General features: G+C 40.8%; 1 protein-coding gene across 2 annotated transcripts in view; it reads right to left on the bottom strand.

Annotated features, from left to right (window-relative positions):
• Positions 1-26,029, bottom strand: part of WNT7B (Wnt family member 7B) — a 98,141-nt gene that overhangs the window by 32,182 nt on the left and 39,930 nt on the right. For both annotated transcript variants that reach the window (XM_086610507.1, XM_086610506.1), the window contains exon 2: positions 8,660-8,886. In XM_086610507.1, coding sequence (XP_086466633.1) covers positions 8,660-8,886 — 227 coding nt within the window. The remainder of the gene's footprint in view (positions 1-8,659; positions 8,887-26,029) is intronic.

Genomic DNA, 26,029 nt, shown 5'->3' with positions numbered 1-26,029 from the left:
TCTCATCCAGCTGCAAGCCACGCAGAGTTCATGAAGTCATTGTATTAACATATTAGTGCTGTTTAGGATAAGGATGCCTGCCTTTTAAAGCAAGCCTGCTGCCAAAGAGGTAAATATTTAAATGGCAACAATAACATTTTAATTGAAGAGAACTTATACTGTTCTTCAAACTCATGACCCTTGAGTGAAAAGAAAACACAATCAACCTACACTTGGACTAGACAGTAGTACCTTACAAAAAGACCAGGGAGTAGAGAATATAAATTGAGAAATACAAAAATTTGTCTATTCATGGTTAGAAATTATTATATCCTACAGGTTATATATGATAGACATTTCTTTTATAGGGAGACAAACAAAAAGAGATAGAGATTATAATGTAGCAAAGAAACATTTTTTCTGGTAAAAAGTCAAACAGAATTTATTACTGTCAATGCATAGTTTACAAATGATAATGTCTATTCACGTTTATCTTTTCCTCTATCATTTGCAGTGTGTTTTGAAAACATTAATTAAGCCTCACAAGACCATTATGAGGTTCTGGCATCTAAAGGCATTTTTAAAGCACAGAGAAATTATCACGCACGGATTTTCGAATTGATTTGCTAAGCTGGGAATCCTCCATCCTCTCAAAATAGGATTTTTCTTTAATACAACAGTACTTCCTTGGAATAGAAAGATATTTTTATTTTTTTAAAAACCTCCGAGTGACAGAAATTCACTAAAATGAAAAAGAGTCTGAACCCACAACTCTCACAATAGGTTGTCTCCTCAGTTGAAATAATATAAATTCTCAGCACAGTAGTTGTTTCATAACTTTTTTCCCAACCTTTCCCAAACTCAGCTGCTGCCAGCTGGGACACTTATTTTCTTATTCTGGTTTAGGCTACTGTCCTGGTTTGCTCCTTGTTATAGTAAAAAGGTTATCCACCCTTTTTACAGTCAGAAAGCATGAACTGTTTGAATCAATCCTTTAATCTCCTCAAAAGATGGTAACACAGACTAAAATAGCCCTCTCACTTACTTTACCTTGTAACAACTCGATTATATCACAGCTTTTTTCCCACTGTTTAGCTTTCCATCGAAATGAGTTGCACTGGAAAAACCTTTTTCATAAGGCAGCTTGCATGCCTTATAGTACCTACTGACCTTACTGCTGTAGGGTAACTAATTTAAGTATGTAGATCTTTAAGTGGAATAAGCCAGCTTTGTTCCAGAATGGCCTTTCTGCCTTTGCAAGGCAACTTATGGGATAGTCACTGACATAACTGCATAAATATATATCTAATAAGCTAGAACAAATATGCTGGATATCCTTAAGGTTAAGGATATTTTTGTTTCTTCTTCCAGCAACATGTCAGTCATGAAAAGAAATGTGCTGTTTGAGACGTTTTAAGGGAAGGCTTTGCAATGAGTGGTTCCACTGTGATAAATCTTCCTGCAAAATGAGCACGCTGAGGACGTCTTCAGATTTGGGTTTTTTTCTCTTTACCAGCTGCCTCTGCCTGCCTGCCTGTCAGTTACCCAGCTCGTATGGGTGGTGGTTCACTACGCATGTCTTGTTTTGTGTTTTTTTCTTTAATTCAGCCGAATAATGAGAAAACTCTCTCTCTAAATAACTGAGAATTACACATCTCGTTATACACCACTGCACTTCCATTAAAAACTATCCTTGCATAAGCCACAGCTCATTAAATTTGCCGTGGTATTTATAGCATCTACTAGTTTAATTAAATCACACTTGCAAATGTGATGACTCCATATGACATTTTGTGAAATGAACATCAGCAGTCACTCCAAGGTAGCCATGTAAGTAATAAAGACCCAGTTTGTTTTGGTCCTGCGTGGTCTTCTGGAAGTCACACACAGTCCTAGCACAGATTTCAGCTGATTGAATGCATCCTTTGCACCTCTCTCCTGGCACCTCTGCTGGACTAGGAGTTGAAAGCCAATGCCATCCCCTAAGAACCCACCGCTCACACTGAAACGTTTTTTACCATATTCTAGCATCAATGCAGACATCCAGTTAAAATTACTGAAAACCAGTTTCTTTCTGATCAGCTGCTTGAACGCTCAAAGGTCATTATTGTCTGGGACCATGCTATATGACAACAACAAAAAACCAGAAATTTTTCTGCATTAGGTCTAAAAGCTACTGTGCAATTGAGGTTCGCAGTAACTGACAAATGCCTAGACCGATCATAGCACCTACTGCTATGACACAGATAATTACTGCCTTTCCGTTGGTGAAGTGTGTACCCTGCTCTGTATCACATTTAAAATAATCTAATTCCAACTCATTTTCTCCCTCCAAATTGTTTCCAGCTGTACAATTCCTTTCTTTCCCCCATATTGTTTTTATTGGATATAACGCAAGTCTGTAAAGATAGATTTTCCCATAATAAATACACAGATGTTAGAATAATAAACATACAGTCAACCTGATATATGAATATTGCTAAGCATTAATAAATATATAACTAACAACATAAATCGATTAAAAATTGGAAAATGAGAACATAAAGTAACGGAGAAAGAAATGGCAGGAGGAAAGACAGGCAAAACATGAGCTAGAAAAGTACTTACTCTAAGCAAACTGTCTGGATTCATTTACGGTTCCCTTTATTGATTTGCTGATAGCATTAAAGCACAAGTATGGTTGTAAAGCATTCCTAAGAATGCCGCCTGTCTTCTTCTATTGGAAGTTTTCTGCTTGTACTGAAAGTCAAGCTTTCCAAGTTGGCCAACTCATACCATAGTAGACACCACTGTGCTAGATTAGTGTATCTGCTTGGACGCAAATTTCCATTTTTGGAGAATAATGAAGCTCTCTACTCCTCCCATTTTTGGTAGGAAGTTTTTATGAACATTTGGCATCTCGGTTAAACCACCATCGTGGCCCAGAATAAAAATGACTGGATTCATATGTGAGTCTGAATCCATATTTAATTAAGCCTATATATGGCCTGAACCAAGAATAAGTTACTGACTGACACCCCCTCAGCATGTACAATAAAACGTCAACCCTTCTTCCATGGTGCCATCACTTACGTATCTTTCATGCCCAATTCCATGTTTTTTCAGGCCTGCAGCTAGAACACTGGGATCCAATGTGAACTTAGTTACCTATTTCCAGTGAAAATACAGAAATTATCACATTTTTTATAAGTATCTTTTCTTGAGAAGATGTTCCCTTCCCTTTCTTAATCTTCTGTTTGAAATTATGCTGTCTTCTTAAGCAGTTTTATGTGTGCATGTGTATGAGTGCGTGCTTGTCTATAATCGTGACATTCAGCTTTGTTTTCTGATTGTGTTTCTCAAAATAACTTGTAAAGTCTTGTTCACCTGTGAGTTAATAAAATCCATGCACAGATTTTGCTGGTCTTTAAAACGCTAGTTTTCTCTCCCACCCTTTCCCCTTTCTGCCGCAAGAATGGATCAGAAGTTGAGAATATGCATGACGACAGGAAGCGTCTTAAGATGTCGTTCTTCTCCTAAACCTCTCACGGCAAGCAAGGTTTTAACCTCACTTCAGATGCATCCTTTCAATATGCCAGAAAACTACAGATCAATACAAAAGGTCAGAGATTTTTTTTTTTTAAAAATCCAAACTCCCTTGGGTTTTGCCAATTTGTTGATTCCTCCCTGTCAGATGTCCAGTTCAATGATTTGCCAAATTATTGTACCAATGACACAGCCAGATGAATACTAAATCATGATCATTTTCCACATCATGAGGCTGACATAGGAGACATCTACAGATTACTTTTGATATCTTGACAGCTATATTTTTCGAAACACCTCTGTGTTCTGTGCCTCATTTTTGCCCTGGATTTAGCACTGGTAAGAGCAGTCTGTTTATGAGCACTTCAATTTAGAGAATTCCCGTGGAAATGGTCATTGTGCAAATAATTAGCCAGAATAATCTGCTTTCAAAGAACAACAGTAGGTTGCACTTCTGTTGTTGGTTCTGACTCCATACTTCAGAGGCTGCACTGCTGACTATTTTACTTGGAGTTATTTACTTCCAACAGTTACTAAAGATCTGTAACTTTTAGAGGTACCTACATGATAGATTGCTTCAACCATCATTTCGGGGAATAGAGACCAGTCCTTAGTGCTAGATCTCTTTTGGAGTAATAATGTGATAGGACCAGAAGCTATACTCTTATAGATCAGGGTCCTTGCCTTCAACAAGTTAGAAGGACAATTATATTTCAAAAATGGTTATCAAGCATCAAATGCCGATTGATATATCATCAAGAAATTAATTTGTGAATCCATTTGTTAAAGAGGTGATCTTTAAAGAGGTAATTTGTTAAAGAGGCTTATAGCAAGAGGAAATGAGTGGAGGGTGCAAAAGATGACTTTATGTGAGAAGCTGGCATGTAAACTACGGATGAACGCACAAAGGTGACAAATACAGGTATGTACAGGGACAGCATGAGCAAAGTGAGTGTAGTAGTGACTTTTATTTGGGGATGGCACAACTATGGAAAAGTTCCCAGCTATAAATATACCAGAAAACGCTATTCACAATGCTTGGCTAATTCATCCCATGCTACATCCTTTGTTCATGCTACAAATTTGGATCTCTGTCACTTTTTATCTCTGGCTGCTATAAATCTTTCACACCAACACGAATGCCCCGTGTCTAACATAATTGCTACAGTTGTTATTTTGTCCTCTGAACAAAGTATTTCAATTGCTTTTGACTCCCATGTATTATGTAGGTGGTGCAGCCCACATTCACTCAAGTACCTCTTTGAAAAAACAGCTCAGCAACAACCCAGCTTAGCTAACTTACTAGGGATTCCCCTGGCACATTAGGATCCCCAGAAGTCACAGGAATGGACATTTGCTCCTGCGTCATGCCTTCTGGCTGCTGCTTGGTTGTGAACAGAAGACACGCACAGTTGTAGTGCAATGGCACCCAAGAGGTGATGTTGGCAACAGATGCGCAGCTGTTGGAGAAACCTCATGCTGGGTGAGTCTGAGGATTTGCTTTGAATTTAGCGGGGAGAAGTGTTGCATAAGGATATAAATTAGAATAACCCTAAGTCTGCACTTGTCAGTGCTTGTGGTAGAGCTTTGGCCCAGTGGCTAAAGAGTAGGTCCTCTCTTTTGCATACAGATATAGAGCAATTAATATCACTTTATCATAGCTTACTCACCCTCTCCTCCCTATGACTTGAATAATTTGCCTTGATCATCTCCCTGTGTGGTTCTGGGAAGAAGCTAGGTGAGGTTTTCTCTCATGTGAAGTAAAAACCATGCCCGTCCTAGTTAGTGTTAACTCTTTCTTCGGTCCATTCAGGCAGAACCAAATGTCTGGTTTAGTGTTTCTATATGTGTCAGACACGGATGTGTTTTGTTACACGAGTGAATATTTATGCTTACAAGTAGTTTGTACCTTTTAAGTTTGGAGGTTGTTTTAAGCTTTGTCCTTTTTTTACATTTTTTCCCTTAACTAGTGTAATAACACCACTTCCTAAACCCTATCCTTTTCCTAGATACTGACCACATCGTCTCTGGGTGCTAATCCACTAATAAAACAAACAAAGACATGTGGATTATGGGATTCTTTATAGACCTGCATGGAACTCAGCTGGCTCAGCTGGCAGGGGTCATGTAAACCTTCTCCATCCGTTACAGTTTGTGTGGTTTCACACCCAACAAATGTCAAAGCAGAACTCAGCTGCAACTGCCAAGTTTTGTCTGCATTTGGGTTAAGCCATAAAAGAACCCACCAAATTCCACATCAGTCATTTCAGACTTGCAAGAAACCACCCAGGTTCGGTGAAGAGGTCAAGAATCTGGTGAGCATTTTGGCAAATATGGCCTGAACAGTGTTCAAGAAAACCCTGTTTTTTCAAACTTTGTATAGGCTGACCAAACAGATAGCTGGTCCATCCTGATGCTAAACAATTTTTGTTCCCTGTAGCTCCTATTTTGTATAGAAACATTCAGAATAAAAGCACAGGCATGACTTGTAGTCCTCTTTATGCATTTGGACTGTGCTCACTTGCAAGGTTTCAGAAGATAAAAGGAGAATCTCTGTGGTGTAGAGGATTATTACTCATGAGTACAAGAATAGAGTTGAGATGTCAACTTCAAGGGCAAAAGTGATCTCACAGAACTTAAGAGGACTTACTTGTCTAAGGGTCAGAGCATGCCTGCAAGCTTTGGCAGATCAAGACAACATAGCATGAAGAACTACAGTGGTGGTAGGCTTGGCAACTGTATATTTTCTGGCAGCAACATCATTTTGGACATCAATTTAAGACAAACAAACATAAGACCAACCAAGGAGGACTAAATGTTTTTCTGGTTCCTTTAAAGTTGAAGGTAAAAGTCGAATGTTAGGATATTTCCTGTATATGGTGTCTTGAAGATGTTTGATGCCTTCCACTTACACTCTCTTTAAGAAACAGAAGTTAGGCAAGAAGTATTGTCTAAGCAGTATTAGGAATGTCTTAGGACAAATGTGGGAAGATACACTGATGAACAAATTCCTCACCATCAACTTTTCAGCATCAAAACCAAATTCTACCAAACTTCTTTATGAAGTTCAAAAAGTTCAGACTTTTTTTTTTTTGGCCATTAATTTGGTTTACTGTGTCTTTTTATTAGTAGTTTTAGCTGTCTGCACTGCTGTGATTTGGTGTGGAGTAATGCTCACAGAATAGAATCATAGAATCATAGAATGGCATAGGCTGGAAGGGACCTTAGAGATCATCTAATCCAACCTCCCTGTCATGGGCAGGGACGCCTCTCAACTAGATCAGGCTACTCAAGGCTCCGTCCAACCTGGCCTTGAACACCTCCAGGGAGGGGGCATCCACAACTTCTCTGGGCAATTTATTCCAAAGTCTTACCACCCTTGTACTGAAGAATTTCTTCCTAAGATCTAATCTAAATCTCTTCTCCTTCAACTTAAACCCATTTCCCCTTGTCCTATTAGTGGACACTCTTGCAAAAAGTCCCTCCCCAGCCTTCCTGTAGGTTCCCTTCAGGTACTGGAAGGCAGCTATTAGGTCCCCCTGAAATCTTCTCTTTTAAAGGCTGAACAATCCCAGCTCCCGCAACCTGTCCTTGTAGCAGAGGTGCTACAGCCCCTGGATCATCTTTGTGGCCCTCCTCTGAACACGCTCCAACAGATCTATGTGTCTCTTATGGTGGGGACACCAGAACTGGACGCAGCATTCGAGGAGGGGTCTCACAAGAGCAGAGTAAAGGGGGAGAATCACCTCTCTTGACCTGCTGACCACGCTTCTCTTGATACATCCCAGAATGCGGTTGGCCTTCTGGGCCGCTTGAGCGCACTGCCGGCTCATGTTGAGCTTCTTATCTATAAACACCCCCAAATCCTTCTCTCAGGGCTATAGAATAGGACAGATTCTCTGTGAGTGTGAGTCAGTTCCCCTGATGCCAAAGGATTTATTCAATTATAACACTTTACAGCTGGGCCACTGTGCCCTTAGAAAGTCCAGACCTCAGTCAGAGTCTCAGATTTGCATGTTCTTTGGAAAAATATTCAATTCAATCGTTGACTTCAGCGTACCTCAGCTTTTGAGTGTTTGTTTCACAAGGGTGTTGGAAAAAAACCACAAAGCCTTCTTCTCCAGTAACGACCAAAGCGCCATGTAAGTCGTTTCCTCTTTGCACAGATGGGATGAAGTGCTATGCCTTTTTTCACACACTTTTAACAAGATTTTATGTCTGACCAAATTCAGTTGTGTTGCAGGCACAAGACTCACCTGAACCACTGAATTCAAGAAAGAGATGTCACCCAAAGAAGAATCAGACACAAGAACATGCTCCAGCCCCACTAAGAAGCTGGATGGTATCACTCTGAGCACACTTATGAGAGTCACACACCACAGATAGCAAGGGGATGGTAAGTGGGCAGCCCTTGGGAAGAGAAGGAAGGTCAGGGGTAGGCTAAGGATACTGAGCTGGGTTATGAGGAAAATAATGATCTCAGTGCATAATCTTCCCTATGGTATAGTATCAGACATAGGGTAAGTGGAAAGCGATCACTTTAACTTTTGCCAGCTAACAGTTTGTCAGGCCAAGGTCCTGGATTATTTTCTTTGAATAGGTTTCCTGCTTCAAATTACTTGCAGTATTTTCTTCACAACATGATAGCAACACTAAAATGGATATGTATCGCTGCCGTATATTGGAAGGCCAGTGTCGTATGCACTGTACTTCCATCAGTTAATTGGAATTCTCCCATTGCTGAAGCTTTTGCAAAGTCCGCAGAGGTTTTTTTTGGAGCTGATTTTAGTTCCTTTTTGATTGGCCATAACACACACCACAGTTATCATGGCAACCTCTTACAGGACAACAATTGGAAATATTTTTTCACAGGGTGTGATGACTGTGTCCTTGGATGCCTCTGCAGGCATGTGGGTCGTTGCTGGGTGTGAAGTTGCACAGATATAAATGACTTCATCTAGAGATCTCCTGTCTCTTGCCAGTTGTTTTCCAATGAGTGAAAACACACAGACCACAGTTGTTCTGGAAGCATCACTGTTGAACTCCAGTAGGCAAACACCAGAGAGATATAAACCTTTCCAGGACCACAGTGAGAAAGCTGAAGGAAAACCAGCCCCAACGCATCACTTCAGTACTGTATCAGAGACACCCTTACCTACTCGAAGCTCTTGTCCAAAGACTGTTTTCTCTCCCAGCGCGGAGCAGTTCCACCTCCCGTACCGAAACTGGTACTGGCACTCATTGATTCCCATTTGTGCCCCTTCCCCGATCACAATGATGGCATCAGGGCGGCTCTGGCAGATCGCTCGCTGCCGAGGGGCCAGGCCTGGGATTTTGTTGCAGATGATATTAGCTCCTAAAGCCACCACAGATGACAAAGCTCTGAAGAAAAATAAAAAGCAGAAAGACACGTTATGACCGAATTGAGGCTATTAATTGCTTTTGCCATGTGCTGCCATGTGGCAGGCAAGGCACTGGACAAAAGGGGAAGGATTGGAAGGTGGGTTCCTATAATTATGCCAACTTATCCCAACCTTTCTGGTCTGGCAAAAGAGGTTGCAAATCTTGAAGCAATCCCTGATCTGATTTGTGCCAGAAACAACAAAGAAATGGAATTTTGGCACTTTTGCTTCCAGTCCTACACAGAGCCATCAGCTGATGAGATGTGGAAAGCAAGACGTATTTAAAAGCAAAAAACAGTGATAATTGATTGTCCACGTATCTCTGAAACTCATGTCTGCTTTCAATGGCCTAGGTAGATTCAGGCTCAGTGTTTTAGTTACCGCAGCCAGTTCATCCATGCCTTGTCTGAAACTGTTAAGCACAATTTAGAGAATGACTTGATGCTACCAACCCTCTTACCCATTATTACACTCAGGGTATTGAGTGATTAATGAAATGTCACCAGCATGACTGTGCTTTTAGATCTGGCAAATATCATGGAGCACACAGGAGTGATCCTTAATATGAGCCATTCAGACTAGAAACATTTTAGTTCTCATTCATAAAGTACATTTTCAGAATTCATTATAAAGTTTGCATGTGACTTGCACCTGCCATATGTTTTCACTTTAGTGCATTTATTTTTCATTTTTCAGCTCATTTTTCAACATCTTCACAGGCTCATTTTTCAACATCTTTACAGGCTACATTTTAAGTGGCAATATTTTGAAAAAATAAGAGAACATGAGATGTTCAGTGATGCCTCGAATTGCATCTAGCAAGTACCAGCCAGGCCCATGCCAGGATGCTTCAGCTGGCGTTGGACAAACCAGCAGGAGCAAAGAACACGGTATAGCTACAACAGCAAAACAAGCCTTGCTCAGCCTGGTGTGCTGGATCTTGAGACAGGTATGCAACCAAAGCCTGGAAAAGCCCCTGCCATGCTGCCCAGCCAACTGTCCTGCTCCTCGGCTGGCAAACTGGGGTGCCCAGAGCATCACTGCTTCTCAGCAGCTGCAGGGAAGTAGCTCTGCAAACCAAACCCTCTCCCCTCTTTAGCTTGTCCCCGCCTGGTATTGGATCATACAGGTAATTTCATTTTCCCATCAAATGCTGTTGTTGACCATCTCTATGATATAAAGATGCTTTCCCAGCTTGTGGTGCAGCACTTTGGGTTTAGGTGGAATTTCACAGTAACAGAAGTCACCATAGATAACAGGTTAGTAACAGGATACAGACTAACTTCCCCATTACCTTCCTCTCCATTTTGAACATTGACTTAAGCCTTTCTTCTTGGTGTTAAAAATTTCCCACTGGAAATGCTCTTTTTGAAAAATGCTGGCTAAACAAAATTTAATTGTTTTAAAGGAATTTATCTACTTGATTTCAAAGGTAACTGCAAAATTACATGAAAGTTGCATTTCAAAGAAATCAGTGTTTTATTTTGCCATTTCAACAAACTATAGTAAAGCCAGAGCAAAAAGGGTGAAATGGAGAACTCTTCCTTGGCCAAGATGAAATACCACTTTTACTGTGGAATGTAAATTCCGTGATGATTCTCTCTGCCTTTAATAGGTACTTGTGCATCTTTTCCGAAACTAATAATCCATGAGAAATTCACCAGTTGTGTGTTTTTATTTATGGCTTAGGGGGTTTTTATAGTTATAAATACAAGGTATTGTAAACACAGAGTATATGTGCCCTGGGTACTACCTATTAAACAAGAATAAACAAAATGTAGTTGCAGCTCCGACCACTCACGGTGTTTGGAACAGGAGAGCTCAGACCTGTAGCTTTAATTCATGTTCCTCTGGGTTCTGAGCAACAAAGCTGGAGCATCAATTGGAACCAGCAAGTCTCCAAGATTCATGCAGGTTTTGAGCTAAGGTTGGCCCACCTCTACTTAAACAACTGAATAAAATATTGAAATTATGATCTCTTTAAATCAGGACTTTCCAAGAGATACGATAATCTTCAAAAAACATCATGCGTTTGATGTAGAGATAATAAGATTCTCTGACCTTTACAATTGCACTTAATATATTAACTTATGGCTTCAAAAGGTAATGAATATCACAGAGGAAAGTATCAATATTTAATTTTTTAAAATTCAGGCACTTCTCAATACTGAAAAGTAAAAGTGTTGTTTTCTTTCATAGCTCATGGAGCTTTAATCTCTCTGACTTCAGTGACTTTCCACGTCAATTAGGATGTATATTCTGAAAATGTTGCAGTAAAATGCAAAGTATTTTTCCTTTATAGCTGATGTGTTGTATTCAGAATCGTATACTCTTTGATGACTCTAAAATGCCAGGACCCTTTCCCAAATCATGTTGGGATCTAGGTCTGGCCCTTCCATGATTTTAAAGTTATGACAAGTGAAAGGTATCTCATACAAAATAAGTAACCTGAAGATGCTGGGGGAACAGGGGACTCTGCCATTACAGCTTAGATCATGGTTCTTCTCCTCAAGGGAGGCTGAAAGGAGCCCAGGCCGGCCACTCACTCTCTGCCAGGACGCACAGGGAGCAGGTCAGCGGAGGAAAGGGTGAATTTCTACAGCCGTTCTGTAGAGCAGAGGAACAGACAGGGCTCCCTGGCAGCAGCACCTCCCAGCTCAGGATATCCAGCAGTTCTCCGAGTGCCTCTCAGGCTGTGCCCCATCCTTACCCCATCCCCTCCATCTGGCTTTGCCCCATTCTCTGGCACAGAGCAGGTGCCCAAGTGTCCTGCAAGACCTCCCCGTAACCCATTTCCCTCGCAGCAGGAGCTGCTTCAGACACTGACACTTCTAGGAAAACCTAATCCTGAAGGAATTCAGGGTTGAGTCCTGAGAAACATACATGCACAAGCAATAAAAATTTAAGTTGATGCTCGACACAATTGCACAAGACACACAGTTCTGGTCCCCTGGCTGCCCAACAGTCATTAACTTACTGAGGCCGCGTAACCAACTTAATGATAAAAATTCTGTATAAAAGTTATTTGTATATGATATAAATATTTTTTAAATATAGAATAAAAAATACTGATAAAAGCTATGAGATAATTTTCTGACACCATTTTTTTTTTTAAGTGCTGCGCTGAGCTCCCACTGTTTCCACTAACCTTTATCTCAAGTTGAGCAGCAAAAACTTACGACTTCCAAAACAAATGAAAGCAAGAGTCGGCTGCAGTATCTACCTTACATACAATTTTCAGTTCAGTTGCTTCCTCCATACACTGTGCTACTGTCTCATAATTAGGCAAAAGAGTGTATCTTCTGGTCTCCCGTTGGTTTTGGAGCAGACCTTGGTCAAAGTATTTTAATACAGTGGGTCAGTTTATTCATCCAGAAAATAAGCACGATCATGTCTGCCTCAGAAGGTATTGTGAGGATATCACAATTATTACGTGTTTGTAAAATGCTTTAGGAAATTCCTCGTTAAAAGAATTAAACTGCAATTATTGGGGGTGGAGGGGGTCTTTGTTATTACTTCCAGGGACTTCCCCCTTTCTGGCCTGAACTTACGAGCATATTCCCTCAGATTTGTTTGGCCTACTTTTAAATTGTTACTGTAATTTCAGTGCCAAAAGAAATGCTGAATCATGAAACCGAGGGTTTGGAAAACTCTATTTATATTAAAGAAATGCACCCAACAGCATTTCAAGCTTCCTCTCCCCTTCTTCTTGCGGCATCCCTCAGTTTGTGCATCCGTCACACATTCAGGAGGGTTGTGCCATGCTCCTGCCCCTTGGCAGATTCAAAGCTACTTTTTTTTTTTTTTTAATAAATGGGGAACGTTTCACTTTATAACTGTCTAAAGGCAGATCCCCATACCACATTTTGGCATCTTCTCCCATCTAATATTTCTCTGCAGTGCAAACTTCCTTGATTCTTATCACAAGGAAATCCTGAGTGCAGTGTTTTGTTAAGATTTCTGCTGCAGTTTACAGTAATTGTAACCATCCCGTACCACCACGACAGCCCGCGCGTGTGCACATATGTGCACCTACGCTTAGAGTTTTATGTTGGGTCATCCTCATGGGCTATCCAATTCAATGTCATCCACATGGGTTGTCCAATTAAACAGCGTTAGTGGAATAATGTCACATTTCCTAAGCAATTAACGGTAGTGGTTGGTATATGTTTAGTCATTAATCCAAAGGAAATACCAAAATTGAGCAGTAGTTATAAGCTATTATATTGTATTACTATTACACCCAAATAAAATAAATATATATATTTAAAAAAAAAAACAAACCCCCACAACACTGATCTGGGCTTGGATAGGACCTTGCAGTTCAAACTTCCAACAAACTAAACCTGAGGAATAATGTTTTGGAAGGCTTAATTTCTGCATTGGAATGGTGAAACATGAAGATTTTAATTTTTGGAAAAAATAACTATGACTACAGTCATAGCAGGAAAAAGTTCATGGCAGTGGGAGACAAGTTTCAGCTTATATTCTGAAACAATCCTTGTTTAACTATGCAAAGACAGATGACTACTGTCACAAGAAAAGAAAATTCTCCCTCAAAATGTATTTCCTATTATGGTTGTGTCTTCTCTCCAGGACCTAAACAACTACAGCTTTCCTTTTCACAAAGTCATGCGGAAAAATCGAAAGATCACAACCATGAAAATTATTATATGTTCCAAGCAATTCATAAAAGTAAAGGTCTTTGAAAACACTTCAGAAATTAAATGCTAATGCCTAAAATTATGTGAGTTTTAAGAACATAATATTTAAGGCAGTATTGATTGTCAGATGATAAATGTACTCCTCATTCCTAATCTTCTTTCTTAAGGCTCTATTTTGTATTTGCAAATGTAGGCATTTTCTTAACTTGCACTCACTGGTCATTTCATTGATTTCAAATGTTACGTTCTTGGGACTTCAAATGAATTTCACATATAGGAAGGTCGACACTTGAACTGTAGTTTATAGAGGGAGTCTTTGCACAAGTGGAAAATATATAAATGTAAAGTAAATCCTTATAACAGACAGTTGTACAACCACATGCACTACGTAAGGAAAATTCTAATTTCTACTGTTGTTAGAAGAATCTGAATTTTGACAAAATTATGAAATAGAACTGTCTTATGTATAGACACACAGCAGTAACTAACCAGTCTTCAGAGCTGTCCCCAAGCTCCCGTACAGGCACGGATGCGTACTGAGATTTCTCTAAGGAGCTTAAAATTCAGTTCACACACTTATATAAGAAAAGCAGATGTAAAACAGAGAGATTAAACCAACAACATTTCATACAGACGAAGCACTTAACAAAGTTGCTTTTAACCTTTTGATTTAAGGAAAAATAGTTGCCTTAAAAATTCTTCTCTAGCAATCCTTGCTCCCTGGGCAAACAACATTTTATTGCAGGCCACGGGTGCCTTCAGGAGCTTACACCTTCTCCTCCAACACCCTCGTTCATTTGTATTCCTGGCTGCACCGCAGCACCGTGCACGTCTCCTCCCGAGCTCCTGAGCCAGCCTTGCTGCAAGCCCTTTAAATAGGCACCCGTAGGGTCACCAGGATCTCACTCCTAACCCTGCTACTCAATGTTCACCTGAGGCTGCTGTGGGGCAGGGGCATTTTCAGCCAGAAATGAAGGGATTTAGCCACACGAATCCCATTAACAGCAGAGAAGCCGCATGGCTCAAACCTCAGCGCACTGTACCGAGAACTCACCCCACCCTCTCCGATAAAAATCCCCATAATGGATTCTTTGTTAGAAGGAACCGCCGAGGTATTTTGTGGTGACACTGCGACTCATCTGAAACACTACACCGCTACCAAACGGTTTACTTAATTAAGAATCCCTAAGTAAATATTTTGAGTATGTATCAGTTGCAGAAATTGGAAGGAGCGTCCCGGGCTCTGAATGCCATCTGCATATGTTTAGGCTTTCAATTTTGTTTTCCAGCACTGGCTTTGGGAAGCCGTCGTTCGGCACATGTGTTATTGAAACGGAAATCAAACGGGGCTGCACGTTACTGTCCTGCAGCTCCGTCTCTGCCGGAGCTCCAAGCCGATCCTTCAGACGGGGGGGCCACGGACAGCAACGTGTTCGCTCTCATCAAATGAAAGGCAGAGATTTCTCTGAGGAGGTCACCCAAAAAAAGAGAGCCTGGTAGGTTATACAGCGCGATTGCTGGCATGGTCAAGAATGGAAGTGGTGGGGTAGGTAAGTTGAGAGATGACTCATGATGACTCACACTCCAAGCCTTGGAGTCACCCCTTCCCCTACCTGCCAGCAGGGAGGCACCAGATGGCTGCTGCCATGCCGGCAGGGAACAATGAGGCTTCAGGAGGAAGGAGGGGAGGCATCGCCTGGCAGAGAGGTGTCCCCAGGTGACAGTGCTGGCACGGTGGCGGCCGGTCTGCTGCCCAGGGACCTGCACCGACAGGCTGTGCCGCGGCAGCCAGCACCGGCCCTGGTGCGGAGTGTCCTCAGGGGCCCCACGTTCTTGACTCCGCGAAGGTGACACTTTTATGCAGTCCCTGGTCGTGCGGCATTTACCCCTCTAGTTTTCTGGCGTTACCAAAGGAAAGCTTACCCTGAGTACCAGGAGCAGCAGTGCGGACGTGAACGTTATGAGACAAAATGGAGCCAGTAGAAGCCCCGTTACTCAACAGAGCACCTTCCACCAGAAGAAGGGTTTGTAGCTTGCACCATGTCTTTAGTTGCTGTGCAAAACCATAGGAATACCAGGGGTCCTGAGCCTGAAACAGAGGATAGCTGGGGTGTGGTACTCGCTTCGGCTTCCAAATGCAAGATAGCTGAAGCTCCAATCAAAGGTCCAGGAGCTGTTCCTCGTCTAGATAGCATTATGCCAAGGTAGGAAGGCTGGGAGTGGTTATAGACAAAATTTGACTCTCCTACTCACCAGCTTTCACAGATCCCATCAGGGCTTGGTACCAGCCTTTTGCTAATTCTTACTGTTCACACCAGAGCAAGAGAAAGCAAAAGCATCTATGGCTCAGGAGTGTTTCTGGCATGATAGCTCCCAAGAATTATCCCCCAAAATGGCAATCCAATCTGATTGTAGGTCGACCTATATCTTATTTAATGTATGGCTGGTCCACTGCAATAATTTTCATTCATCAGTCAGTGAGGCAACACTTCATATGTAACAGGGTATCTTCAAGCCCTGTTACATCTCTAGTTCACCTGTATTTACACCGAGGAAAGACTCATGGAAAACAGAAATGCCTCACATGCCTCATAATTCCTATTGTATAGATCCCACTGGCAAACTGGACATTCACATTGGATGTTTACTCTCTTACAGCGGGCATCCTGAATTTGCAAGGCAAACTACAATATAACAAGCTTTTTCTTTCATGTCTCCACTCACATTATTCAAGGGCCATCTTGTTATATGGTGGAAAACATTCACATCTTGTATATATAAAAATTAATAAAAGTGAAATAGGATGTCAAAATATCTGAAGAGCAGGAAACATTGATTCCAAAGCAATTTGGGTTTCAAGAAGCGTTTGGTTTGCTAAACCGGAGTAAACTGATAGGCTTTAGCAAGCTGTGGCCTGTGTTGGAAGCTGCAGGGAGGCAACAGCTCTCCTGGCATGCATGGGACAATTCATGAAAGGCTGGACTATTCCTGCTTTGGTTTTGCCAGTGATGAAGGTGGTGACACACATGCTGTAATTAAACTTATCTGAGTACATTTAATGAAAAAATGTATTGATAGAAAATTCTTTGATTCCTTTAAAAAAATGAGGACCTTATCAGATTTGGAAATCAAACTGAAACACTTCTGTTTCATAAAATTTTTTCTTACAGCTATTTAAACACACAGTTAACAGGACCTACCATTTCAGTTCTGCAAGCACACACATACCTGTGTTATGTCCTGCAAAGTACAGAGCAACCAACACAAGTAACAAAAGTGTTCATTCCTGAATGCCAAGATGCCTGCTGAGCAGTTGCAGCTGGTATTGATGTCTAGAGCTATTATTTGCCTTCCACTCCATTTCTGTTTTCCTTTAGCACTAGAAAGAGTCTTGCTGATATCTAACAGAAAGTTACAGAGTTGTTTGCTGAATAGTGATCCACCACAGTGGAAAGCAAAATTACCTTGCAGAATAACTGTGGTGGGATATTGCCGTTCCCCTGTCAGGGAATACAACCTTGAAATACCAAAACGGCCAGAAGAGATAAGCCACACATTTTCTGTGTCTACACAAAAACAATTCAATATTATGGAGTAATAAAAATTTTGCACTTCAAGATGTAAAATCCATGTTTTTGTTCTGTTTTTAATATAGCAAATAAGAATGAATAAACTCTCTCTATCTCACATAACATACGCATAGATATGGGTATCTTCCAAACTTTATCAATTCCTAGCCTTTATTAATCGTAACTGTAGTGCATATTTTGGCTTTGCCCAAAGTTTAGCAGTCTGCTCTCTACTGTGTAAAGGTTAAGAGGAGAAGAGAAAGATTAAGTCCTCCAGGCAAGATCCAAGACTTGGGAAGACTACACCCTGCTTCATTTGTGAGATCTGATGAAAAATGTGTCACAGTCATGGTGTGGCTCTGAAACAGTGGCAGAACGCTTCTCATGCATGGAAGCTTATATTCCTTGGTTAGCTCAATCTAAAATGTCATTCGGTTAATAGCAGGGATGCATTGTGGGTTTAAAATCTTAAAGATGGCCTGTTGGTGGAATCTATTTTAAAATATATGTTTTGCTATATTTTCTATTTAAGTATATGATGTATCTTAATTTTTTGGCTTTGCATGCACATGCACAGGACTTCCATGGATATGATACAAAAATTGAAAGAGGAAAGCATGTAATAGTGGGTCCACAGGAAAGGAAGATACCTACTTCCCAAAGGGAAATCATCTGGCTTTACTGCTATCGTGGTTCAGATAGGAATTCATGTTTGTTAACCAAGATGTGAGCGGTCAATGAGAACAAATTCTGAAAATCTACTAATAAGCCATTAAGTAGGAAAATTTAGTCTTTTGTGTTAATTTTAAGACTACACTGCAGCGGTTGATAATCATGAGGATGAAAGCATGTATGTGGCTTTAAGCTACACCTGAAAAGCTATCCAAAGTAGTTTGAGAGGTCCTTTTAAGTGAGGAAGGTGAAGAGACCATATTGACCCCACACACAATGTGCAATTTGGACTAAATGACCACTGGAGGTTGCTATTTGTGCATAGATATATAACCACAAATCAAGCTGTCTGGTCTTGAACTAGAAGCAGAGGGGAAAAAATTAAATTCACTTTGTCAGTGAAATTGAATTTTTGTACACTGAATACACCAATATACTCTGAATCAGGATTTATTTCTTCTTTTCTTTTCCTCACCACTATTTTCATGGCGGTAAATCTTCACTAAGACCATAAGAGATCAGGATATGAAATTAAATAACATCTGCAAACAAAATTAAAACCAAAACCCCACAGGCTTGATGCTGTCAGGTTTACTTGCTGGCCTGTTTCTACACTGGGAATGAGTTCATTGCTCAAACCAGCGGCAGCGTTTGTTATTCCCATCTGCTCTAATTGTGCCACTTGAGGCAAGACTGTTGTCTGCCAACATAGAGGATGAAGAGCGTAAGGTCTTCTCTTGATTTTTCTCTACAATTGATGAAGCTCTGGGATGACACACCATCAGGGAAAGGGTAGCCTCTCCTGTGCAGATGTGCAGGAGGTAAGGAAGAAAGTATAAGGACTGGGCATATCCTTGATGGCTCCCAACTGTACCAGGCAGATTGTTGCCTCCCTGACATTCTCCCAATTTGGTTGCAGAGCCTTGAGCTTTTTCTCCTTAATGATCCACTTTTACCTTTCCCTCAAATTACACTAGTTGGTGTATACTTATTTATAGTGAACACACTTACATGGTTTCCAAGATAAGGGAAAAACTGGGAAGGAAACACAAAGTCCCAGAAGCAGAAACCGTTGACCTCCCCAGGTCTGGCATGAAGGCAAGTATTCTTTGCCCTTTTTCAGAGCAACTAATTACATCACTCTTTCTCCCAGGTAATCTGCTTTTGGAATCAAGATATTTTGCCTCTTCTAATATATTTCTATTGATTTAGAGGCCCCACACCCATTCTGTGGTTGGTACTGTCATGTTGCTACCAGTAAACAAAATGCCATGTCGCATTCCTCAGTAGCAGCTTGGCACAAGCAGAAAGAGAGTCCACCGAAAATTGCAAAGGCACAAGCTGACGGAAGCAGCGGAGCGGCATCTGTTCAATTTTAGGTGTCATGGCAGATACAGCCTCCCTCCTGCCCTTGGTGTTGAAGATGCAGAGTAGTTGCACAGTCAACCCTCCTCTCAGATCAGCGCACTTCTGCACCATCGCCCTGCTGTGAGCTCAGCCTCATTCAGATACACCCAGACTAGCTCTAGGTGACCTGTCAGAAGTTGCAGTGTAACCACCACAGACCTGACATCAGCACGGGCTGATTGCCTGGGTACTTGAACTGCTCCGGGGACAGGTTTGGCAACCAGGAGGTTGTGCTATGGGTGACTAGATGGGCAGCTTTAAATGAGCTCACTAGGCTGGTTGCGACATGAACATGCTCCTCAAACAGAGTGCTTTGAAAGTCCCCTTCAGCCTGCACAGCTCAGATAAGATCTTGCAGAGCCTTCATTTAAAGAAGGAAAACGCAGTTAGGACCAGTATATTAAATACAAGAGATCTATCACAGATTTCAACATGCTAGATGCATAGTTGACACTCGTCATCCTTTCCTGGTCGTGCAGTCCTATTTGCTTCAGTGGGAAATTTGCTGTTAAGCTGCAGGTCAGCCTAAGTAAATGTATGAGACTACATCCCTGCATAAAGATTTCATTGTAAGCGCCAAGCCCCAAAATGAATCAAAGAGGTAGAAGCTTTGCACTAAGACGGATATATAAGAAACACAGAGTGCAGAAACACTGCGCTAGGCAGGGTTTTTTATACTTTTGATATATATTTGTCTCAAAACAAAAGAAAAAACAATGCAGCATATTTTTGAAGAAGTACCAAACCAAATTGCCCTTGTAAAAATGTTTTTCTTAATAGCCTATTAATTCATCAACTAATCTTGCCTCTTCTCTTCAGAGTCTGTTTGGTGACCTTGTTTTCCCAGTGACAAAATTATTTGCAGCCTTTCTGCACCATCATAACTAATTGTCAGTGAAACTGCTTGCTGTTTTTATGGAGCAGGCTTGCATTCCTTGCACCCAGCGAAACTCCCACTGGCTCTTGATAATCACGCAAAGAGAAATTCTGATCCATGGGACAGATAATTTATACTTAACTTCCTTACATGAATTATCCCATTGAGGTTGCGAGACAGTTTGTGTACGTGAGGTTATTCACGTTAGTAAGAGAGCAAAAGAGGATTCGGTTGTGAGTACACTACGAGACTCATCAGATCTTCAGATATGTTCCCAGAAGTTGGACATTACTACAAAATGGCTGAAGTGTGAGAAAGCCTTTAGGGTTAAAAAAGTGGGTAACCCCCCCAGAAACTGTAGAATATCAAAAATACATTTCCTATGCAGATTTCCAAACACTCAAAATATTATTGTATTCGGCACGTGGGCTTTCTGCTCACAGAAACAATGTTTTACAATCTGAACTGTCGACACTGGCGCAAAACAATGCAACACCCAACAGGGTTATCCATGAATTTCTAAGGTTTCTTTCAGCTGCTTATTTCAAAATTTTAATTTTGTGTGATGTAAGAGCCATGGTAAACCACACAGTAACTTTTCTAGTTCCCTGGCTTGTTGAGCTTATTCCAGGTGTTCATGAGTATTAGTAAAAGCCATTTTGAGTTCTTTTTCCAGAGGGAGTTTCTAAATTTGGTAAGCTGCCATAAAAATCATGCATCTGTGTTATTATCCCAGTGGCCCGTGTTGGGTGTGTCCCTGGCTTTTTGAAAATCGCTATAAGCTTGTGAAAACAGCTGGATGAAATACTTCTCCTTCTAAAATATTTTCTCAAAAGATCACACGCACACTGACAATCATACCTATGCAAGCATTTACCTGCATTTTTGTTATGGTGTATATTGACTCCAATTAAGCTTCTTCCCGCCTTCAAACTGAAGATGCTGTTGGTTACAGGCATCTTGCATGCCTTCTTCCTCCAGTTCTCTTTCTAAATCTAGTAATTCAAAGAAGTGCCTTTATGGCCTTGTAATCCAGAGAGTGAACATATCTGAAGAGGTAAGTGATAATAAATGTTTGGGATTCACAGCTGAGCCAGCAGAGGTGATACTAAAACAGCTGCATTAAAATAAAGCATATGAAATCTATAGAGTGTATAGGCAGATGGTGTGGCACATGCAGTGTCAGACAGCAAGAACCCAGAGCAGGTTAAGCTTGGCTTAACAGCTACCTCTGAGTCACACTCTAGTCTTCATCTTCTACCAACCTCACACTCTTAGATAAATCTTCCTTCACTGTTAATAAAGACTTACTCGGTTTTTTCCTGATTCTGTTGCTCTTTTGTCACTGATTTCTAAAAAACTTTTTACCCTTAAGTGCAATAGAAATTGATAGAGAAGTGTAACTTTTCAGTCTGAATTACATTTAACCACTCTAGAGAGGAAAAACTTAAACTAACAATAACATCATACACTATAACTAAATCTTGAAACTACTAAATTTTCCTAAATATCCTACAAATTAAGTATCATTAAGTTGTATGGCACTTACCCACTACTCAGAAGGTGATGTTAGTTAAAAAGGTTTGTGATTATAGCCAAGGATAGTCATGGGCATGCTCTAAGATGTGAAGTCTGCAACCTGCATTCTTAGCCTCTCCCAGTGGGTACCCAGATGACGTGAGGCACCTTTGTGTACGGTGTTAAGCCAACCCTGGCAAAACAAAGCGCACGCTTATCTTTAAGCATACCAGCAGAACGCGTGCATCAAAGGATCTATAAGTGCATGCCAAAGCACTCTGTTGGACTGGCATATGTACACACAGCAGTGTGTGGAGCTGGCAGTCGTGTGCTTACATTGAAAGGCTCCCGTTAGGATATTACAAGACCACAAACTCTGGAGACTGAATGAGCTGTGTTCCCCAGAGAGAGTCTTGTGAGAAAGCAATGTGGTAATCACTTCTGTCTGAATGGTGATGGGAAGGTACAGTATTAACGACAGAAGGGAGTATATAGGACAGAAAGTGACTTTAAAGAGGCAGTAGTCCATCCAGCTTCCCTGAGGCAGGCTCAGCTACACACTTCTCATTCATGACAGATACTTAGTAATATATATAAAAACAGTCTAACTTAATTTTCCTTAAATTTCAACAATTAAAGCTCAGTGTTTCTTCTCTGACACCCCATGGAAACAGAGAATATTTTGTCCCCGGAGGTCTTGCACCATCTTTTATGCTTTTTATAAATCTTCTGCAGAGCAAAACAGTCCTCGTTCAACTTTTCCTCTCAGGAACAAGACCTCCAATCATTTCTATCACTCTCTTCAATGTTCCCTACTACTGGTCCATGCTTTTCTGCACAAGAAGCTGCTAAACTGAATACGACTGTCACTGAAGGAAATACACTCCCCTCTCCTCCTCACAGGGATACAATAACAACTGGTTTTGCCACCCCATACATTCAGTGCCATTCTGGATGCTGCTTGCTACCCGCTGATCTACCCCAATGCGGCTGTGACCAGTGGATATCTATCACATTCTTACCCTTCCTTGCTCACCAACATTATGTCCCAAACCAAACTCAAAGTGTCCCTCCGTCCTCTTATCACAGTCTGAAAAGGCACATAGCAGAAGAGGCAGGAGCACTGCTCCTCTCGAGTTTGGTCCAGCTGGAAACTGCCCTATGCAAGGGGGATGGCTGACTCCACTGACTTAATTAAAGACCAGAGACCCTAGGCAATCTGCAATACTGAGGATCCCTGACTGCCCATGTTGGATTAACCACCACACTCTAGGATTGCTGTAGGTGAGGAGGAACAAGCTAACACAGAAATCATTAAAATCATATTGAGAGTGAAACTCGCTTTATCGAGTGTATCAAAACCAATACTGGCTCAACATCGAGGTCTTCCTTTGTATCCTTCGTAGTAGTATGGGAGAAAAATGAAGCAAAACACAGCCAAATCTGAAAATAGCTACACATGGAGGGAGGAGAGAAACAGAGTCGAGACCTGAACTAAAGTGACTATTTAGTCCTCATTTTACAGTGAGTTTCCATTGCTTCTGACTTCTTCAGTTCCTGCATGGACCCAGTGTTAAGGCTGTCTTGCAGCTGTGTCAAATGGGCTCTGCAAAAATATTTTGACTCCCTGAACTTGTGTCTCACCCCCTCGTTAGTGGAACAGTAGCAGTTGTGCAATTAGTGCCCAGATATCAGCACTCCTTTGATTTGCAAATGAGGGGAGTTGCAGCATCTGACTTTTAAAACGTGAGACAGATGGAAGGAAAGTATGGTAAAAAGTGTAGAAACACAATTTACATAGATTATGCGTGATATTTACATTAAAGCTTTTAGTGTCTGAGACAGTGTAAACTCTGCAAGTAAAAGCATCCTCACTAAATACTTAGAATACAAAAAAGTTGTGTTTTAAAAACGTTTATCTTAAGAGTCTTAGAAATATTGCATATCTTGGCTCCCACCCATACACAATCTGAATCAATTTAAACCACGCTTTGGTGCATTATTGAATAGAATTACAGCAGAAGAAACTAGTTTCCCAGTAAGCGACAGTCCAAGTAGGCTGGACGCGTTTTGGTTTCATTGCACTTCTGAGGCTCAGAACGACTGCGCAGGAGAATTTCTTTAATCAGACATCTGTGAACTGGCTAAGAGAAGTAAGGTGGCATCACTTCCAGCCTTACTAGGTCATTCTCTCCTGTCTCAAAAGAAAGTCAAAGACATTGGTGTTGTAAGGAATGACACATTTTGGTGAAAAAGTGTCTTTCAGTTGCAGGCTGAAATGTAGTCTCTGTTGATTTTCTAGGCCAGTCTGTATGCTCAAGGGGCACTAGGAGTTAAGAGTCCAAATCATTAGACGCTTCTGAGCTTGCTGTACTTCCTGGATTTTCTATAAAATGTGGTATAAAACTTTCTATCCAATACCACTTTAAATAAACAGCTCTAGAATGAAGCCAGCGTTTACATTGTTATATTCAACTTCTGAGCATTTCGTCCTAGTAAAAATCAAAGTGCCTTATTTTATTGGATTACCATTGCGTTATTCCATCAAAGTGAATCCTTAAACTCCAGTTTCTTTAGCTCACACACAAAGAACTTGTACCATATCCTTGAGCTTTCCTAGCTTAGCTTATAGGATCCAGGATGAAAGTTTACTGTCACGGAAAAACAAACATGTAACATGGGAAAGACATCACTGTAATAAAAAATTACATGGAAGCTGAAAGCCCAAAGTAACTATGAGAGCTGGGTTTTGGTTTCTTTGGATCTTTAATCCCTAGAATGGCTCGATTTTTTTGTCCAAATTGTTCACCCGGGTCTAATGACCATTGAACAGTCTAGCAGGCACTACACATGAGATAGGATTAGGAGGTCATGGGTTCAGTCCGTAAGTAGGACCACTCACCCCTGTCACAAATCTACTCAGTTGACAGACAATTCTTTGTGATGAGTTGGCCACCCATTTGGAGGGTCAATAGAAATCTCACTTATTTTGAAAATTTGACCATGAGACACAAACTGCCTTTCTGTGTGGGGAAGCCCACCCCACAGACACCCAGGAAAAAAAAAAAGTCACAGTTCATGCTGTTCAAAATCCATCCTCCCAAGGCTCTTCCTGTGGCGGCTAATATTTTCCAAACTGAGTGCTTTTATCCTGACTTCTGATGTGTTCTAAAAAGTACTTACAGAATGCTGTAATTATCTTTATTTTAAAGGAAAAACTAGTTGCAGTGGGTGAATAGCATACATATTTGTTCAGTAACTTTAATCAGGAGAATGTTTTGAATGCTTTCACCAAAAAAAAAGGTATTATAAAATAATACCTTAATGCCATGTCTTAAAGTATACTTTAGACCTCTCTTAAGCATCTCGCTTGTTATGCTTCAAAACTTCCTGTCACCCAGAAAGAAGAAAAAAACATCAACAGCATTCTTTCTGTCTTAAGAAGTGCAAAAGTAAGAAAATCATCCCTTTGGGGTTTTTTGTTTAGTGTTTGGAAAACTATAGCTTCATGAAGGATCTGATAACTAACCCATATGGTGCATGATCCTGATAATACAATCCAAACATTACAAACCAACTCCCAAAAGCTAACAAGAATCAGTGTCTTTGTTGTAGAACAAAACAATGCTAACCCAAAATCCAGTTCCTCTGGAGATACCAAATGCCTAATTCACAGTGAAAATAGGTGGTGATAGATGATGACGCATGTCCTGCAATTTGATGTTGCCTCCCAGAGATGAAACAGAGGGCTTGATCTCTTGTGGCGTTAAAAATCCTCTGGCATTTTTTGGAGTCAGAGAACTGATGGAAAATCAGATAATTATACTTGCCTGTGTAAAATTCCTGTAAGTATTAACTATATATTGTATTCTCCTCTTTCTGTTGAAGCAGTTTTTCTGCATTTGGTCTGCACAACAACCATCCTAGCTTTTTTCTGCTAAAGTTGGCAATAAGCAACCTGCTGATTGCTTGAGTAAACGTGATATCGTTTCGTGTAGAATGGCTGATATTTTCCAGTTCCGAATGGAATGATTCTACCTAGGAATTTAGACATGGTTTGGTGTTTAACTCTATGGCCTGGCACATGTGTCAGAGGCCTGCAACTGTTTTGAGACTCCTTCAGAAGGGACAGAAATATCATAGATTCATTACTTAGTTATATACAATGCATACAAAGTGTAGGTGAATGTATCTCTAATTCAGAAAGAAAAGGTGTACGATTTTGTGTGTCAGGATGCTCTCTGACTGGAGCAGTGAAATGATGCCAGGATGGATTTTGGCCATAACCTGCCACAGCAGAATGTGGGTAGCAAAAGAGCTGACTTACAGTATGGCCAGACTTGTGAAATGGGCTTTTTGAACTTAAATCATGTACTTTGAGGATCTCAGGGCTTTCTAGAAACAGCAGTGAATGAA

This window comes from Tauraco erythrolophus, chromosome 4, assembly GCF_009769465.1.
Source record: "Tauraco erythrolophus isolate bTauEry1 chromosome 4, bTauEry1.pri, whole genome shotgun sequence".
Taxonomy (NCBI): domain Eukaryota; kingdom Metazoa; phylum Chordata; class Aves; order Musophagiformes; family Musophagidae; genus Tauraco; species Tauraco erythrolophus.
The sequence above is the reverse complement of the archived record's forward strand: the minus strand, read 5'-3'. Positions and strand labels throughout refer to the sequence as shown.